This window comes from Pelodiscus sinensis, chromosome 12, assembly GCF_049634645.1.
Source record: "Pelodiscus sinensis isolate JC-2024 chromosome 12, ASM4963464v1, whole genome shotgun sequence".
Classification (NCBI taxonomy): domain Eukaryota; kingdom Metazoa; phylum Chordata; order Testudines; family Trionychidae; genus Pelodiscus; species Pelodiscus sinensis.
In genome coordinates, this window is record NC_134722.1 from 48,416,956 (window position 1) to 48,435,334 (window position 18,379).

At 46.1% G+C, this 18,379-nt stretch overlaps 1 protein-coding gene across 4 annotated transcripts in view; it reads left to right on the plus strand.

Annotated features, from left to right (window-relative positions):
* Window positions 1-18,379, plus strand: part of PDPR (pyruvate dehydrogenase phosphatase regulatory subunit) — a 52,687-nt gene that overhangs the window by 24,231 nt on the left and 10,077 nt on the right. For all 4 annotated transcript variants that reach the window (XM_075940674.1, XM_075940675.1, XM_075940672.1 and 1 more), the window contains exons 9-17: window positions 103-295; window positions 2,487-2,611; window positions 10,754-10,909; window positions 11,006-11,139; window positions 12,337-12,485; window positions 14,457-14,569; window positions 14,981-15,075; window positions 16,639-16,728; window positions 17,758-17,940. In XM_075940674.1, coding sequence (XP_075796789.1) covers window positions 103-295; window positions 2,487-2,611; window positions 10,754-10,909; window positions 11,006-11,139; window positions 12,337-12,485; window positions 14,457-14,569; window positions 14,981-15,075; window positions 16,639-16,728; window positions 17,758-17,940 — 1,238 coding nt within the window. The remainder of the gene's footprint in view (window positions 1-102; window positions 296-2,486; window positions 2,612-10,753; window positions 10,910-11,005; window positions 11,140-12,336; window positions 12,486-14,456; window positions 14,570-14,980; window positions 15,076-16,638; window positions 16,729-17,757; window positions 17,941-18,379) is intronic.

Genomic DNA, 18,379 nt, shown 5'->3' on the forward strand with positions numbered 1-18,379 from the left:
GTCTTGGTGTAAATGGGCTGGTTTGGAGATGAAGGGGGCGTGCCTGTTGTCTAACGGCTGTGACTCTCAGGATTAGTGCGTTTTGTTTTGTTTTGTGACTAGAGCCTCTACTGAGTTCTCTTCTGCGGAGGATGCCAGGGTTGGAGGCTCTGGAGATCATGCAGCTAGTGAACTGCCCAGAATCCTTCACTCCTGACATGCGGTGCGTCATGGGAGAGTCGCCCACGGTACAGGGCTACTTCGTCTTGGCTGGAATGAATTCTGCTGGCACCTCTTTCGGGGGAGGAGCAGGCAAGTAAGTGGCTCACCAGTATGGTGCAAGAGGCACGGTGGGGTCTTGTTTGCCACAAGATGATGCTCAAATTCTGCCTTTGTAAAACTTGAATTCATTTCTGAGCTTAGCTGAGCAGGCAGCCTGAGTTATTAAAGAGCACTGCATTAGTGAGGGTGAAAAGCATATTTTATTTCCTCTGATTCCCTTCTGTGTGGGGCTTTCCAACTCCTCAGCTGGTTATTGGCTTTTCCTTCACTGCCTCTTTAGGCTCTACATGTCACGGACCAACAGCTTCCTGATGAGGCTCCTTGCAGGATGCACCAGTCCTGTTCTTTTCCCAGCTCAACTCACCTTGTCCCCAGTGCACAAGCTGAGTGCATTGTGTCTGTGGTGCTATCACACGGGGGGCAAAAAGTCCTACATCCTAGACCTGCAGGCTGACCTCCTTAGGCCAGACTTGTTCTAATGATTCTACAGTGTTAGTTTTCACTAAAAATACAGGGGATAAAGCACCCTGTACTGTAAATACTAGCATGAGTTAAATGTCGGTGAAAGGTGCTGGATTCACAGACTCTGAAGCTCATTTACTTACTCCCCAAACAAACTTCCCCACTCTTCTCTCTGCCAGCATGCTAGGGGTGTGATGACTCCCTGGTATATAAGACTTGCACACAAATCTGGAGACTGACAGATTTGTATACATCTCATCCAGGAAAAAAAGGCTGCTGTCCCTTACCACAGTCCTCTCTCATCCACTCCCCTATTGCAACTCCATCTTGGCACCCTGTTTTAATTCAGCATCCTCTACCCTGGCACACTGCCTTCCATCACTCAGGATCCTTCTTATCACCCCAGCCCCAGAGTGACCTCTGTTTCCTAGTCTGGTAGCCATTAGTTGCCATTAGAGAATTCACAAAAAAGGGAAAGTCTCCATTTTCTCTGTCCTAATAAGGTCCATAGCAACATCACAGTAAAATCTACAGCCTGTTGGCAGCTTTGGGGACGGAACCAGACTCATCCAGTTATCCCTCCAAGCTGTCTGTCTTGACATTGCATTAACATAGCTTTCTGCTTAGATTTTTCCGATGGCCCATTTCATACCCCCTTTGCTATTGTCTGTGCTAGCCGAATGTGATGAACTCTTTTGTTCTGCGCTCTCTAGCTTTCTGTTGCTCTTATTTGACAGTTGTCCAGTGTACACCCTGCTGGCTTTGCTTAGTTACTTGTGGAAGTGTAGCCCAATGTACCCTACAACTTGGCAGGTGCCTTCTGCTGAGGGGGTGAGCTGGCACTAGATACTGGAAATGGCAAACTCCTTGTCAGCTTAATCCCAGATTAAACCTACTTTGACTCTCCCTGCTTGGTGTAGCCTAAGGATTAGCACAGTGGTCCCCAACCTGTGGAGGTTGCCGGGCACCAGGGGGCATGGCCGTTCGCCCGCCGGGCGCCAGGGGACGGGGGCGGGGCCCTCCCATAGCCGCGCGCCCCCCCCCATAACCGCATCCGGGGCCGGCGCCCCCCGCCCCTCCTCCAAGTGCCCGGGGCCACCTCCAAGGGCTGCACGCCTGGGGCCGGCGCCCCCTCCCCCCCTCCAAGGGCCCCGGGGCCGGCACCCCCTCCCCCCCCCCAGCGCCGCGCGCCCGGGGCCGGCGCCCCCTCCCCCCCCTCCTCCAAGCGCCCGGGGCCAGCGCGCCCCCCCCCCCCCTCCAAGCACCGCGCGCCCGGGGCCAGCGCCCCCCCGGGGCCGGCGCTCACCATGCGCCTGCAGCCGGCTCCGGCACTGTGCATGCGCCACGTGCCCAGGGCCAGGCCAGCCCCGAGCACGTGGCGGGCGCACACGAATGCCCCCGTGGGCGCCATGGCACCCACGGGCACCGTGTTGGGGACCACGGGATTAACATAAGGCCAGCCATGCTAGCAATCTGATGTCTGTGGGTTCACTTGAAGAGTATCCTTGGCTTCCATTGCTCTGTGTTGTAAATTTCACTATAGTGGGAAGTGAATCATTCCATTATCTGGAGTCTGACTTTGTTTTAGATTGGAATCTCTCAGTGCTGTCTGTATTATTGCAGTCTTGTTATTCAGAGATGCTCCCTATTGCAAAAAATGTTAGTGCCCAAATTGCCATCACTTCTTGACTTCAGAGTTAGACTTTTGCTCATCATGCTTCAGATCTACACCCAAATCCTCCTTGGTTTCTGCCTCCAATCAGGTACCTGGCTGAGTGGATGGTGAATGGCTGCCCATCAGAAAATGTTTGGCCCCTGGACCTGAAGCGCTTTGGTGCCCTTCAAAGCAGTCGCACCTTCCTCCGTCACCGTGTCATGGAAGTAATGCGTAAGTAGTCTTCCAGGGTTCTCACCAGTCTAGTCTCAATTGGTTCTTATACTGCGCTTATCATTGGAGTATGCAAATAGCTGCCTGTGGTGCATCTGTCATATGCTCTCTTATCCTCTCCCCGGGGCGGGGACGTGTTTTTCAGCAGACTGTCTTGTTTTCATAAGTCGTAGGTTGGTAAAAATATGTATATATGTATTTCAGGGAGGTAACCGTCTTAGTCTGTTTCAGCAAAAACAAGGAGTCCTGTGGCACCTTAAAGACTAACAAATGTATTTGGGCATAAGCCACAGTGGGTTGATTTAAAATCAAGGCAATTTAAATCCCGATTTAAAATCAAGTTAACAAAAAAGCTAAGACTATGCTTAGAGTGCACTTAATTTTGGAGTAAGCCCCGTAGAACTCACTGTTTTTTGAGAAAACAAAAAGAGATTTGGATTCCCTTGGGAAAACTGAGTTATGCTGAAGTAAAATAGGAAATAGACTTATGGCATCCCCATTATGTTCTGTGGTTCATGTGTTCCAAAATAAGGGGCATGTGTTATATAATACTAGAAGATTTACCTGGCATTGCTCAGGTCCTTATCGCAACCTTTTTTTTCCCCTTCATTTAAATCATTGTTCTGGGTTGGGGCTGGAGATGAGTGTCAGTATGCAGGCTTCCCCAGGGAGAGAGGACAACCTCAGCCAGCTCTCACTGCAGCAACTTGGGGCCAGGTAAGATGGGCCTGCCCATGGCCACTGCAGTGACATTGGGCATAGTGGGGCATGGATGCATGTCCCTCAACTCGGGGACAGAGACACACACCCAAACAAACTCCCTGAAGTATGTAATAAATAGCTGTCCCTTTCTCCACCTCTGCCCCCTGCTGGCCCAGTGGGGTTATAGCTGTCCTGGGCCCTCTCTCTGGCCCCTTGCCAGTTATTCTGGACTATAACTGTCTCTTCTATCAGACTCCTCCCTTTCCATTTTATGAGAGACAATACATCCCGTTGTCCTGGCACAACCAAAGCCTGCTTTAAGTTGTGATAAGAAGGCGCTCACATCAAATTTGACGGTCCTAGCTTTTACTGTTTAGGAGGAGTTCTTGAACAACAGACTCTGACAGATGCCCATTTCTAAAATGTATAGATAAAATAAGAAAACGACACTTAAGTGGCAACTGGAAACTCCAAATTTCTCTTACTTCAGCTTCCTATATTGTATATTTGAGTAATAGATTCTAAACCTAGTTAACAATTAATCAAGCCATAAGGATTAGCTAAGATGAACTTTTTTTTCTAGCAACATCTAATATAGCAAACAGCTTGAGAATGTATTTGTCCTAAAAGGCATAGAGAGAGTCTTGAAGAATGACACATTACAGAGCGAATTATTTAAGTTACTAACCAGTTGATTCACTTGGCCATATCCACACCTTTGTCCACTTCATTTTCTCCCAATAAGCAATTTTCCTTACGATGTTTCATTCTTGCAGCTAGGCCCTGCATCATCTTCTTTCCTTGTTTACACTTGACATATTTTCCTTTTTTTTACTTAAGGAACAAGTTTCTTCAAAATATTCCCAGATAGGGTGTGAGAGACACCCTGAAGCCATAGCAGTTTTTCTGTGGCAAAAGTTGTGGCAAACTATAGGAAGCTGTGACAGTGTATTAACTAACACCTCTGCCGTGCTTGGCCCATGTCCACCAGCACATAAGCAAAGAATAAAAATAGTCCAATCCAGCCTTTGCCTTCTTTGCATGTATTGCATTTGAATCTGCTGAGAAACAGAAAAATTGAAAGCCCAGAACTTTCAAGAAGCAAGAGCTGGTTATAAGGCTGGGCAGACTAGAGCCATTCATTCATTTTTTAGGAATGTAGGTGTCACATGTTTGTGATGAGATTTAATTGTAGCTGTTGTTTTGAAATGAAAAATTTACTGTTGGTGATTTTTAAAAAAAATCTGTTCTAAATAAAAAATTCTGATTTTTTTTTTTTTTAATTTAAAAAAAGTCTTTAAATCCACCTTGGCGTAAGCTTTCCTGGGCTGGAGCCCACTTTGTCCGCTGCATCATAGGTAACTGAACAGTCCTTTTTAAGAGAAGAGGCTAGGAAAGGTGCCCTAAGCATTGCCTGTCCCATAATATCTGGCCAGACTACGGTGTCTGGCTGATCGACCTATGGCAATCCATGTCCTTGCCCTGCTAGATGGAGGGGATGTGTGAAGGTCTGAGAGGGAAAAAGGCTCTCCAGAGGGCCTGCTCATTCTAATATTGATATTGCAGCACTGAGTGAGACTAGACTGGCTGGAGAATGTTCAGTCAGTGAGCTGGTAGGCAGTTTTCCTTTCCAAAAGGAAAGAGTGAGCAGAGGATGAAGACGGGATTCGTGGAGTTGGATTTTCCAGAAGAGCATCTCTCCTGCAACAACTTCCTGATCTCCCTGTTGCATTTCAGAAGTGTTGTGAGCAAAACACAAGAAGTCATTCTTCCACAGTACTGTGCAATAAGGCCTCAACTGGAGTCTTGTGTCCAGTTCTCGGCACTAAGTTTCAGGAAAGATGTGGAGAAGGTCCAGAGAAGAGCAACAAATATGATTAGTTCTAGAAAACATGATCTACGAGGGAAGACTGAAAAAGAATTGGGCTTGTTTAGTCTGGAAAAGAGAAGACTGAGAGGGGACATGAGAGCAGTTTTCAAGTATCTAAAAGGGTGTCACAAAGAGGAGGGAGAAAAACGGTTCCCTTTGGCCTCTGATGATGGGACAAGAAGCAGTGCAGCAGGGGAGGTTTAGGTTGGACATTAGGAAAAACTTCCTAACGCTAAGGATGGTGAAGCACTGGAATACGTTGCCTAGGATGGTGGTAGAATCTCCATTATTGGAGATTTTTAAGAACAGGTTAGGCAGACTTCTATCAAGGATGATCTAGATGCTTGGTCTTGCGGTGAAGGCAGGGAACTGGACTTGATGACCTCTTCAGGTCCCTTCTGTGATTCTATGAAGCAAAGCTGCATACTTTCTCCAGTGCTGTTCGACTTGTTCTTTGCTTGTATTCTCAGTCAGGCAACAAGGGGTTTGAATCAGAATATACATCTGCAACCAGCTTGATGGCTCCCTCTTTGGTCTTTGAGGAGTCAGTGCTTAGACCAAGACACTAGAAAGGTTTCAAGTTGAGGCACTTTTGCAGATAATTTTGCCTTGATGGCCCATCAACAAGATGACCGTCAGATTGCTGTGGGTAGATTTTCTGAAGCATCCTAGGTTTGGCCTCACCCTCAGTCTCGAGAAGACCGAGGTCTTGTTTCAAACAGTACCTCATTCCAATGCTCCAGGGGACACAGTTGAAAACTGTGGACCAGTTCAAGTATTTGGGCAATCTCATCTCAAGTGATGGCTCCCTTGATAAGGAAATCTACTCCAGAATTAGTAAAGCCAGCTAGGCCCTAGACTGACTTTGAGCAAAAGTGTTTAACCGGCACAACAACCATCTCTCTGCCAAATTAAAGATCTACAGTGCAGTGGTTCTAACAACTTGACCAATTTCACATGTGCTCCCTCCACTCAATAATGAGCATTCACGGGCAGGATAGAGTGACCTATATTAAGGTCCTTGAGAGAGCAAACACAACTAGCATTCAGAGCACAACTTAGGAGGACTGGACATGTTATCAGAATGGATGACATGCCTAAAACAGATCTTGTATTGGACACTGAGCCAGGGCGGAAGGAAGGAAGGGAGATCGATCAGTCTGAGGTGCAGTCCTGGGTGGGCTGACATCAGTCCCTAAGAACTTGAGCAAGTTGCTCAGAACTGGATTCATTGGCATTCTCTAATAAGATCAGCATCTGACATGTTTGAGCAGGATCAATGAAACTGTCTTCAGGTTACCGTGAAAGGTGCCACAGAGATGTGTCATCAAACATAGATACAGACTTCCCATGCTTTCATTGTGGCCGACTGCATCAGAATCTGAACTTCAGAGTCATATGCTTATGAGAACTGCGGAATATTGACACTGCCAGCAGAGGATTACTAATACACCACGCTGATTTTTTGTTTTTCTTAGCAGTATAGAATCATAGAATAATAGGACTGGAAGGGACCTCGAGAGGTCATCGAGTCCAGCCCCCTGCCCTCAAGGCAGGATCAAGCTCCGTCTACACCATCCCTGACAGATGTCTATCTAACCTGTTCTTAAATATCTCCAGAGAGGGAGATTCCACCACCTCCCTTGGCAATTTATTCCAATATTTGACCACCCTGACAGTTAGGAATTTTTTCCTAATGTCCAATCTAAACCTCCCCTGCTGCACTTTAAGCCCATTACTCCTTGTCCTGTCCTCCGAAACCAAGAGGAACAAATTTTCGCCTTCCTCCTTATGACACCCTTTTAGATATTTGAAAACCGCTCTCATGTCCCCCCTTAATCTTCTTTTTTCCAAACTAAATAAGCCCAGTTCATGAAGCCTGGCTTCATAGGTCATGTTCTCTAAACCTTTAATCATTCTTGTCGCTCTTCTCTGTACCCTTTCTAATTTCTCCACATCTTTCTTGAAATGTGGTGCCCAGAACTGGACACAGTACTCCAGCTGAGGCCTAACTAGTGCAGAGTAGAGCGGCAGAATGACTTCACGAGTTTTGCTTACAACACACCTGTTGATACAACCTAGAATCATATTTGCTTTTTTTGCAACAGCATCACACTGTTGACTCATATTCAACTTGTGGTCCACTATGACCCCTAGATCCCTTTCCGCCATGCTCCTTCCTAGACAGTCGCTTCCCATCTTGTATGTATGGAACTGATTGTTCCTTCCTAAGTGGAGCACTTTGCATTTCTCTTTATTAAACCTCATCCTGGTTACCTCTGACCATTTCTCTAACTTGCTACGGTCATTTTGAATTATGTCCCTATCCTCCAAAGAAGTTGCAACCCCACCCAGTTTGGTATCATCTGCAAACTTAATAAGCGTACTCTCTATCCCAATATCTACATCATTGATGAAGATATTGAACAGTACGGGTCCCAAAACAGACCCTTGAGGAACTCCACTTGTTATCCCTTTCCAGCAGGATTTAGAACCGTTAACAACAACTCTCTGACTACGGTTATCCAGCCAATTATGCACCCACCTTATCGTGGCCCTATCTAAGTTATATTTGCCTAGTTTATCAATAAGAATATCATGCGAGACCGTATCAAATGCCTTAGTAAAGTCTAGGTATATGACATCCACCGCTTCTCCCTTATCCACAAGGCTCGTTATCCTATCAAAGAAAGCTATCAGATTAGTTTGGCATGACTTGTTCTTCACAAACCCATGCTGGCTATTCCCTATCACTTTATTACCTTCCAAGTGTTTGCATATGATTTCCTTAATTACCTGCTCCATTATCTTCCCTGGGACAGACGTTAAACTGACCGGTCTGTAGTTTCCTGGGTTGTTCTTATTCCCCTTTTTATAGATGGGCACAATATTTGCCCTTTTCCAGTCTTCTGGAATCTCCCCTGTCTGCCATGATTTTTCAAAGATCATAGCTAAAGGCTCAGATACCTCCTCTATCAGCTCCTTGAGTATCCTGGGATGCATTTCATCGGGACCTGGTGACTTGCTGACATCTAACTTTCCTAAGTGATTTTTAACTTGTTCTTTGTGTATCCTATCTTCTAAACTTACCCTCTCTCTGCTTGTATTCACTACGTTAGGCACACCTCCTGTTACTGCTTCTCCCTCCTCACTAAGCAGTGGGCCTACCCTGTCCTTGGTCTTCCTCTTGCTTTTAATGTATTTATAAAAGGTCTTCTTGTTTCCCTTTATGCCTGTAGCTAGTTTGATCTCATTTTGTGCCTTTGCCTTTCTAATCTTGCCCCTGCATTCCTGTGTTGCTTGCCTATATTCATCCTTTGTTAGTTGTCCTACTTTCCATTTTTTATATGACTCCTTTTTTATTTTGAGATCATGCAAGATCTCCTTGTTAAGCCAAGCTGGTCTTTTGCCATATTTTCTATCTTTCCTACACAGCGGAATTGTTTGCTTTTGGGCCCTTAACAACGTCCCTTTGAAATACTTCCAACTCTCCTCAGTTGTTTTTCCCTTCAGTCTTGCTTCCCATGGGACCTTACCTACAAGTTCTCTGAGCTTATCAAAATCTGCCTTCCTGAAATCCATTACCTCAATTGTGCTGGTCTCCCTTCTACCTTTCCTTAAGATCATGAACTGTATTATTTCGTGGTCACTGTCCCCTATACTGTCTTCCACTTTCAAGTTCTCAACTAGTTCCTCCCTATTTGTTAAAACCAAATCCAGAACAGCTTCTCCTCTGGTAGCTTTTTCAACCTTCTGAAACAGAAAGTTGTCTCCAATGCAGTCCAGAAACTTATTGGATAGTCTGTGCCTCGCTGTGTTAGTTTCCCAACATATGTCTGGATAGTTGAAGTCCCCCATCACCACCAAATCTTGGGCTTTGGATAGTTTTGTTAATTGTTTAAAAAAGGCCTCATCCACCTCTTCCACCTGGCTAGGTGGCCTGTAGTAGACTCCTAGCATGATATCACTTTAATGGAGTTGATATTACATCGATTAAAAACAAGTTAACTGATCTCCAGCAGTTTCTGTAAATGGGGAATCCTAATCCTTTGAGGAAATCTAATGGCACCAGAGAGGATCCGTGTTCAGCCCAATGCTTTTCGGTATCTTTTTTTCAGCAATCTGGAGGAAAAATAAAAAATCATTGTTGGTAAAAGCTGCAATGACACACTAAGTGGTAGCGAGTCCAGTAACTCTGGGGTAGCTTCTCCCTCACCTGGATTGCTTGATAATTTGGACTCACTTGAACAAGGTGCGTTTTAATGCAGCCCAAATACAAGATCATGCTTCTAGGAACAAACACTTTCACAAGATGTGGCAGGGTGCTGCAGCGCAGTGACAGAGAGAGATGCAGAGGTGATGGTAGATACTCAGCTGAACATGAGCTCCCAGTGTGAAGTTGTAGCGAAGAGAGTGAATGAAATCGTAGCTGTATAAGCAGGGGAGTATTACTTCTGCTCACGGCATTAGTGAGGCTATTCCTGGATATGTGCTGCAGTTTTGGAGCCCACAGTTCAAGAAAAAAGTTAATTTTTTTTTAAAAGGTTCAAATAGAGCAACCAAGAGGCAGTCCAGACCACAGAGCAAGAGACTTCAGAAGCTCCACTTGTGTAATTTATGTAGAAGTTGGTTAAGATGTGACTTGACTGCAGTCTGTCAGGACCAAAAAGGGGGAAGTGATTTCTGACGGTAGCATGCTCTTAAATTGAGTGGGGCCAAGGCAGTGGTTGGAAGCTGAAGCTAGACAAATTCAGACTAGAAACAAGATGCAAACTTTTGGCAATGAGTCTGATGAGCTATTAGGACCATTTTCATAAGGATGTGGTGCATTCTCCATCACTTGCACTCTTTAAATCTAGATTGGATGCCTTTTTAAGACTTGCTCAGTTAGAAGTTATAGGCTGGATGCAGAAATTACTGCATGAGCTTTTGTGGCCTGTGTCATGCAAGAGGTCGGACTGGATGATCACAGGGTTTCGTTCTGGTGTTTAAAATCTGACACGTGCACCCAGCTACAAAGTAAGGGGATTTGATGACGGGCTGGAAGGAGAAGGCTAGAGATTAGGCTCTCAGCTAGGAGGTTTGAGAACAGTCTGATGCATCAGCAGAGGCTCCAGATGTATCTAATCCAGCCATCCTTTGGTAACAGTGGAGTAAACCTGCTCTGTAATCTATCTCAATTATGTTCTCGGGAAACAGCAAACAACAATCCGAACCTAGAAACCGAGTCAGCCTTGCACTCAGCAGTGTTATGACTCCTGCTGCTCCTCATCTCAGCTTCTGTGCAGCATCAGACACTGGTGTCATTGAAGAGCTGACATTGGAATGATTCTGCTTCAGAAATGATGTGCTTGATACCGAGGGAAAACATTGAGTGTGCAGCTTGGGCCACAAGCAGCAGCCAAAGCCGTACCTACCAGAGTTCTTTTCTTAGTTAGCTATTAAACAGTAGGAGTGCTCAGAGCACACTTTCACAACTAGAAAGGAGTACTTGTGAGCAGACAGCCCTTTTAAGGGAGCTGGGCTGAAATGTCACAACTTCACTGATAGGCCATCTTTGATTATTACAGCGCTGATCTATGATCTGAAGGTTCCCCGTTGGGACTTCCAGACTGGCAGGCAGCTGCGTACTTCCCCGCTCTATGATCGCCTGGATGCCCAGGGAGCCAGATGGATGGAGAAGCACGGATTTGAGAGACCCAAGTACTTTGTCCCACCAGGGAAAGGTGAGATCATATTCTCTGCATAGAGCATCCTACCGATTTGATGTGCATCATTGTAGTCAGCTTATTAATCAGTGTCTCGATTCTTGCCTTCCATAGATCTACTGGCATTGGACCAGAGCAAGACCTTCTACAAACCAGATTGGTTTGACATTGTGGGGTCAGAGGTCAAGTGCTGTAAGGAGGCGGTGTGTGTAATTGACATGTCATCTTTTACCAAGTTTGAAATAAGCGTAAGTACCTAAGGCCCCGGGGGGAGGGGAGGGAAGAGGGCTAGACTTGCAAGTGCTGTTTCTTGTGGACAGTTTGCTGCTTTCTTAAAACACTTTGTCCCCCTGGGGCTGTAGGTAGAAGGGAGAACTCTATGAGCAATTTCAGTTTTTACAGCAGGCCTGTAATATTCTGATTGTATGATTAGTATTTATTTGTACTAACCTTTGTGATTTTATTTAGAACAGCAGATCTCAAACTGTGCGTCAGCAGCCCAGTGTTCCCTCTAATCTTTTCCAGCCACGTGTGGAATAAATTATGTGCCCTGAGATGTGTGAATTCACACATCAGCAGAAACAAAAACCTAGTTGTGGATGCTCTGCTAATCAGCTTAGTGGCATTTGAATCTTTCCCAGGAGTGTCACAAGCGCACAGCTCACAGGGAACACTTATTGTGACTGTTTTAATGGGCTGCCAGGGTTGGCTTCAGGCCTGCTGACAGTGGAGGGGGGGAGGGGAAGGAAAGGGGACTGTTGTTCAGAAGGGCCTGGGGCTACTGTGGCAGTGGTGGCAGCTAGAGCCCCAGGCCTCGTAAATCACCACTGGAGCACGGCACCATGCACTCCATACGGCCACGAGGGCCAGGGTGGGGGAGAGGAAGCTTTGCCCCGCCCCTTCCAGGAGCATGGAGCCAGTCCCTCCCTCTGCTGCCCACCTTGCCCAGGGGCCCATGGAGGCTGTCAGCTCCTCTGGCTGGCTTAGACTAGATGGGACCCAGGGCTGAAGCGCAAACCCTGGGTACAGGGCTCAGGTTTCAGCCCCCCTGCTCGGAAGGGTGGGGCTCAGGCTTTGTGCTTGCCTCCGCCACCCTGGACCGTGTGGCTTCATTGGGCTCAGGTTTCTGCTCCCCTCTGCCCCCCCCCACCCCCCCAGGTTCATTAGTATTTTTGTTGTCAGAAGAAGCTCATAGTGCATGAAGTTTGAGAATCTCTGATGTGGAGCATTTGTGACATGACTCATTATAATTAATAGAACCAGGTTTCTGAAAGCTCCTAGATACTCTTGTGTCCTGTGAGAAGCCTTGGCCAATCTGTGTCATTAGCAGTTGAATTGAGAAGCTTTTGGTGGGATGAATCATGGCTGTTCTATGGAACAGCCTCCAAGAGTTTACATTGCTCAGCCAACTGGCCTAGCCCCATCTCTCCATCTCAATCATGCAGTCGACGGGGGATCAGGCACTGGAGGTTCTTCAGTATCTCTTCTCGAACGACCTGGATGTGCCTGTCGGGCACATTGTGCACACAGGCATGCTTAATGAAGAAGGAGGGTATGAGAATGACTGCAGCATTGCACGAGTAAACAAGCGCAGGTAAGTCTGCACCGCAGCATCCTGACGCATTGGTCAGTCCCTCTGTGTTACTGGCATTTACTTCCATTTCTATAGTGCCTCCTATTGCATGTGAGTCAGCTTCTTCATTGTCTTTCCCCTCTATTTGTCCTTTGTTGCCATTAATCTGATTTCTCTCCCCACACAGAGTCCTAATTTCCCAACTCAGGAGGAGGAGGGTTTGTGGGGGAAACTGTTTTCTCTGTTGACGCAGTAATGAGCAAATGCTTTTACAGGGACATTTAGAGCCTGAAATATTAAGCTGAAGGGGAAGGTACATTCTATTTAGTAGTCCTTTGAAGCTATTAGTAATCAATCTCTCTCTCTCTCTCTCTCTCTCTCTCTCTCTCTCTCTCTCTCTCTCTCTCATTCATATATATAATCAAAATGATTTTCCTGACGGACGACAGAATGTTCCTGCTGGGCAATAGAATGATGTCATCAGGGTCTCTCAGCAACATGAAAGCGGCTGGGCAGGGGGGAGGCTGGGCAAGTGTTGCAAGCAGAGGGCATACATAGCCCCCTAGTTTATCTCCATTATTGAAAATACAGACACCATGCCTGCCAGCATAACTGCATTGAGCCCTCACCTTGCCTCTCCTTGATTTAACTCTGCATGTTGTGGTATGACTTCCCCAATCATCAGCTCATCAGACTGTAGCCTGTGCAAACTTCTGGTGACGGTCCCTCCCCATAGATATACAGTGTAGCATGATTACATGGCCCAGGTCATGGAGAACTCCGCTGATTGATCGATCATTTCAGGATCTAGTCCAAACATTCCCTCAATCTCAAAACTCTTCATGGATTTCTTCCAGACTACGTTACATAGCTTATCTCCTACACCAGTCCCCTCTCCTGGCATCACTTTTCTTTCTGTCCCTCCGCACGGTCTCCCTATTGTTACTGTGAGAGCCTTCTCCTTTGCAGCTCTTGCTACCTGGAACAGCTTCTCTTTATCTTGTCACTGCATCAGCTCTCCATTTGTTTCCAAATAACTGATAAACACATTTGCGTGACCCTCAGTTTTCCCGCCTGTTATGTGTATTCTGTAACTCAGTAAAGCATTTTGGGATACACTTTCAATAAAAGACGCTAAAACAAATAAAGTTGTACTAGGCCTTCAGCGATGAATATAAATAGCATTCATTTTGCTAGATTAAATCGAGTTCTGTCCTTGGAAACTGATGCCAATAACCCCTACGGTGTGCAGAGTTGGGGGGGGGTTATACTCATTTCTCTTGAAACAGGAAATTACATAAGGACTAAAACCACTTATTGGTTATTGGAGTAACTACAATCTCAGTGGCTGCATCAAGTTGTGAATAGTTAATAACTTTGTACTGTGATCATGCTATTTGAGATGCCCCATGTTCTTTAGCAATTGGCACAGTCTCTAGTCCAGTTCTTGTACCTCAGTAAACCACCAGAAATTAACTATCAGGACAGTGACTTTGTACATGATCTTAGCAAACAATTTGCATCTGTTCTAGAGGTGTAAGTGGTTAACCACTAAGCCTCACCCTTACCAGGTGAGGCTTACCATTAACTGGTAGGGGCTAGAGCAGCTCTTGGCCCACTGCTCTGGCTGGCCAGAAAAGCCCCTGTCCCGTAGTGGGCTCAGCCCAGGCAGTGCACTACAGGTTACACACTGGTTCCCTGGGAGCAGGCTTCGCTGCAGGCTCTGCAGTATAACTTTTATACTGTTGAGCCTATCGTGAAGTTTCCTTGAGAGCGGGGCCGGCATTGAAACCACTAGGATTTTTAGTGGTTACATGATTACATTTTTAAACAACATTTTACATTCCTACTCTGTCCTTGATTACTGCCTGGCTGCATCATTCAGAGAAGTTAATTTTGGTGATGCTTCCCAGAGCGAGAACAAAACGGAGTCACTTAGTGGCCATCCGATCATTGCTTCATGTTCTTAATTTCTTTAATTTTCTGCTCTAGCTTCTTCATGATTTCTCCTACTGATCAGCAAATCCACTGCTGGGCCTGGCTCAAAAAGCACATGCCTAATGACAGTAACTTACTCTTGGAGGATGTGACCTGGAAATACACTGGTAAGACATGCCTGGAGACAGGTTGTTATGTGCCCTAAAATTCCTCCTGCTTTTGTAATCTGTTCACTGTGACATTCTGGTCTCTTTTCTGAATGGTCACGTAAAACCCAGTAATGCATCCGAGTTGTTTAAATAATTTCTTCCAATGCGCATAAGCTTGGACATCCCTTCAACTTCCTCACAAGCTCCCAAAAAACCAGCTAGCTGATCCCTAGAAGATCTTTTTCCATTTCTCATTTCTGTGAAGCTCTATAAATTTCATTCAGCTGTTGCTGTGGGCAACAGTCATAACTTATACAGAAATCAGAGATGGGAAAAAGGTAAGGTGTAACGGAAGAATGTGGCCAGGTGGGTCCTTCCGCTTTATCCACCTGATTACTCAGTAGAAAACCTTTTTCTTTCTCTGTCTAGCTCTCAATCTGATTGGTCCTCGTGCAGTGGACGTCCTATCAGAATTATCCTATGCCCCCATGACTCCAGAACACTTCCCATCTCTCTTCTGCAAGGTGGGTGACTGTACTTGAGTAATTTCATCATTGTTTAGTTACACTGGTAAAGTATCTTGCCTATTTGTTTCATAGATCCAAAACGGCTTGTATGTATCCTGACCTGCAAAAATGCCTGAGAAACAGATTCAAATATAGTCCATTCAGTTAGGTTTTCAAAGCAAAATCTCCGCCATTTCTGGCAGTTTTGTCTGAGGCAGGCAGGCAGATCCTTTCAGTTCAGAAATACTGTGTTGCAGTATCTGAGTAACTGTAAAGTATTCAGTGCAAATAAGAATTTTTCCTGCAGTTTTTCCACCAACGTCTAGAAAACTCCCTGTTGATTTTCCAGAGGCTCCGCTTTAGAGATGCGTCTAAAAATAAAGCAGAGCGCTACACTATTGTGTGGGTTGCATTTTGTATTTTATTTAACAGCAATCCTGATTAGAAAGGTTCCAAATGGTAAAATATCCATTTATCTTAAGTTTCTTCAGCAAAGTAGTTGGCATTTTTATCCTTCTAAAAGATTTATTTCTCTCACCAGGAAGAGTTAGTTACATTTCATAATGCTTTTTTGGATAACTCATGCAGGCCTATTATACCCAGGAATAAATTAGGAATTTTGAGTACTACATAATGGTAGTGAGGTGTGGGTGTCTGTCTCCAGCTCTGTGGCAACATTCTAGCCGCCAAGACAGATGCTTGTGTAGTGCATAAGTGAGTGGCTTGTACCACTGGGTGTCTCTCTTTTTAGGGGTGGTTCCATAACTTCTCCTCCTGCCTCTAAACCCACATGCACATGATCCAGCATCATGACCCTTTGGGCATGGAGAATGGTGTTTTGTAATGTTAACAGATGATCCAGCATCTAATTCTCTGATACATCCCAATAAAAAGCAGGTTTTCCACTGGTCCTGGCCCCTAATAACCTCAAAAGGAATGATGCCTCTCCTTTCCCACCACAGGATTCACAGGATTTCTTCTCTTCTGAAGAAACTCTTCTCAGAATAAGAGGTGGATGTTCCCAGCCTTGCCAGTATTTGAGTGATATGAATGTGGGCATCTTCCTCTCACTGCTTGTTGAGTGAAGAATTAGAAAGACAGCTCTTTATGCTTCTGCGTGTTTGCAGAGCCTCTCTCCCAGCATCCCTTTTGGCAGTACAGGTGGTACCTCCCTAAACTGGGACTCTCTGGTCTGGCCGGACCACAGATGTTCTTGGACGGGGGAGCCCTGGGACAGGGGGTTCTGGAAGCGTGGGGCACTGGCCAGAGCCAGCAGCACAGCCAACTGGAGGAGGGGTCAGAAACAAAGCCAGTGGCAGCAGCAGACCTCTCCTGGTCCAGCAAATTCCTTCACCTGTAGTGTTTATGGCTTTCCTGATGACAGACATGTTAGTGCACACAGCAAATGCCCTGCAACCAATCAACTTCAGGAATAAAGAATTGATGAGTGGCATTAAGTTGAGGAAGGGAGAAGGCTTAGCCCATGGGTTTGCATTGTGTGTGTATGGTCCTTGTTATGGATCTTAATTGCCACGATCCAGTCTGAATGTTGCCCTTCTCTTTAACTCCCTTTTTCCACAGGAAATGAGCGTGGGGTATGCAAATGGGATCCGTGTGATGAGCATGACGCATACAGGAGAACCTGGATTCATGCTCTACATCCCTATAGAGGTAGAGTGGTTTATAAGCTTCCGCCAGTCCATGCAGTCCCACACAAGGATGTACAGGCGTCTTCCTTGCCTGTGCTGGGTATAGTTAACTGTGACCCTTTGGGTATGGAGAATGGTGTTTTGTAATGTGAAGTGTACCAGTGCCTTTGGCTAGGAGAGCTGAATTCTGCAAGTGAAATTAATGCTGTCTTGCATTCAGTCAAGTGGGTTTGCTTGCTAGAGTCCACGCTTAGCCATGTGTGTCCATGGTAAGCTTACCAGGGCGAACTTAGTTATTTTCTGTCCTTGGAGCCCAAATCATACTGCTGTGATGCTTCTAAGGCATGTAACAGGTCAAATACAGTGGTGTAATCTTGGGATCTCAGTGCAAGGTCATTGCTTTATGAAACTTTGGGACAGAAAGAGGTGGGGGAAGGGAGGCTACAGCATATTCAGCCAAGATGATAGGAATGGAATGTTGTTCAAAGGTAATTGTGGGGAGAATGGGCCATGCAATAGAAATAATAGCTGGGAGGTTTAAAGACAAATAAATGAAATGCCACTTCCTATAGCATAGAGTAAGGCTGCGGAACAGGGGTGAGGAACCTACATTCCACGAACTGGATCTGGTCCCTGAGGTTCAGGGCAACCGATCCGCGTCTTGACTGCTGTGTTGTGCTGATGATCAACTGAGCCAGCACAATGCGGCGGCCATTTTTATTTTAATAAAGCAGGGGATATTTAAATCCCTGCTTCATTGACTGTCGGGTAGTCTAATGTACATGCCTCTGTCAGCAGAGGCATGTAGTCTAGATGTACCCTTAGAGTAATCAAATCTCTGTCTTTACTAGTGAGCTGATCTCTGCAAGGGTCAGGAGGGAGTTTCAGTGCTTTGTGAAGCGTTACTCAGCTGGGCAGGCACCTTATATGGCTTCCCCTTCCTGTGAAGCATTGCTTTGGAGACATGGTACTGGAGTCTGCCTCATGGTGTGACAGATTCTCTTTGTCTTCCCTGATGCTGTAATCCTGGTGTGTTGCTTCTTCCATGCAGTATGCTCTGCACGTGTACAATGAGTTGATGAGCGTTGGACAGAAGTATGGGATCCGGAACGCCGGCTACTATGCGCTCCGCAGCTTACGCATCGAAAAGTTCTTTGCGTTCTGGGGCCAGGATCTGGACACTTTCACCACCCCCTTGGAATGTGGACGTGAGTTCCGGGTGAAACTGGACAAGGTACTGTCTCTGAAGCTGGAAGCAGCTCCCTCAGCAGTGCTTGCATGAAAACAGAAGGACACATGGGAAGATGCCAGAAATCACAGAAATGCTGCACCCTCCGGCATTTAGTGCAGTAATCTCAACTGCTTTGTGCAAAGCACTAGAAGTGCAGCTCTTCCCACTGTGTGCTTGCAGATCCTGTCTCCTTTGGCACTAGTGTTTATGGCTCTGTGCCTTTTACCTGCATGGGGACAGTGGCCATATAGGGAACTCAGCACCTTTCAGGATCGAACCCAGCGTTCAGCTTTCTCCTACCAGTCCCCCCCCCCCCCCGCCCATCCGTCTCCTTCCTCTGAAATTAACATGGCTGCTCTGTGTGCCGAGCTTGGTTAATGATGCCAGCATGGCCCAGGGAACAGGGTTTGAGGTCAGTGCAACAGCACAGGGAGGCCCAAGA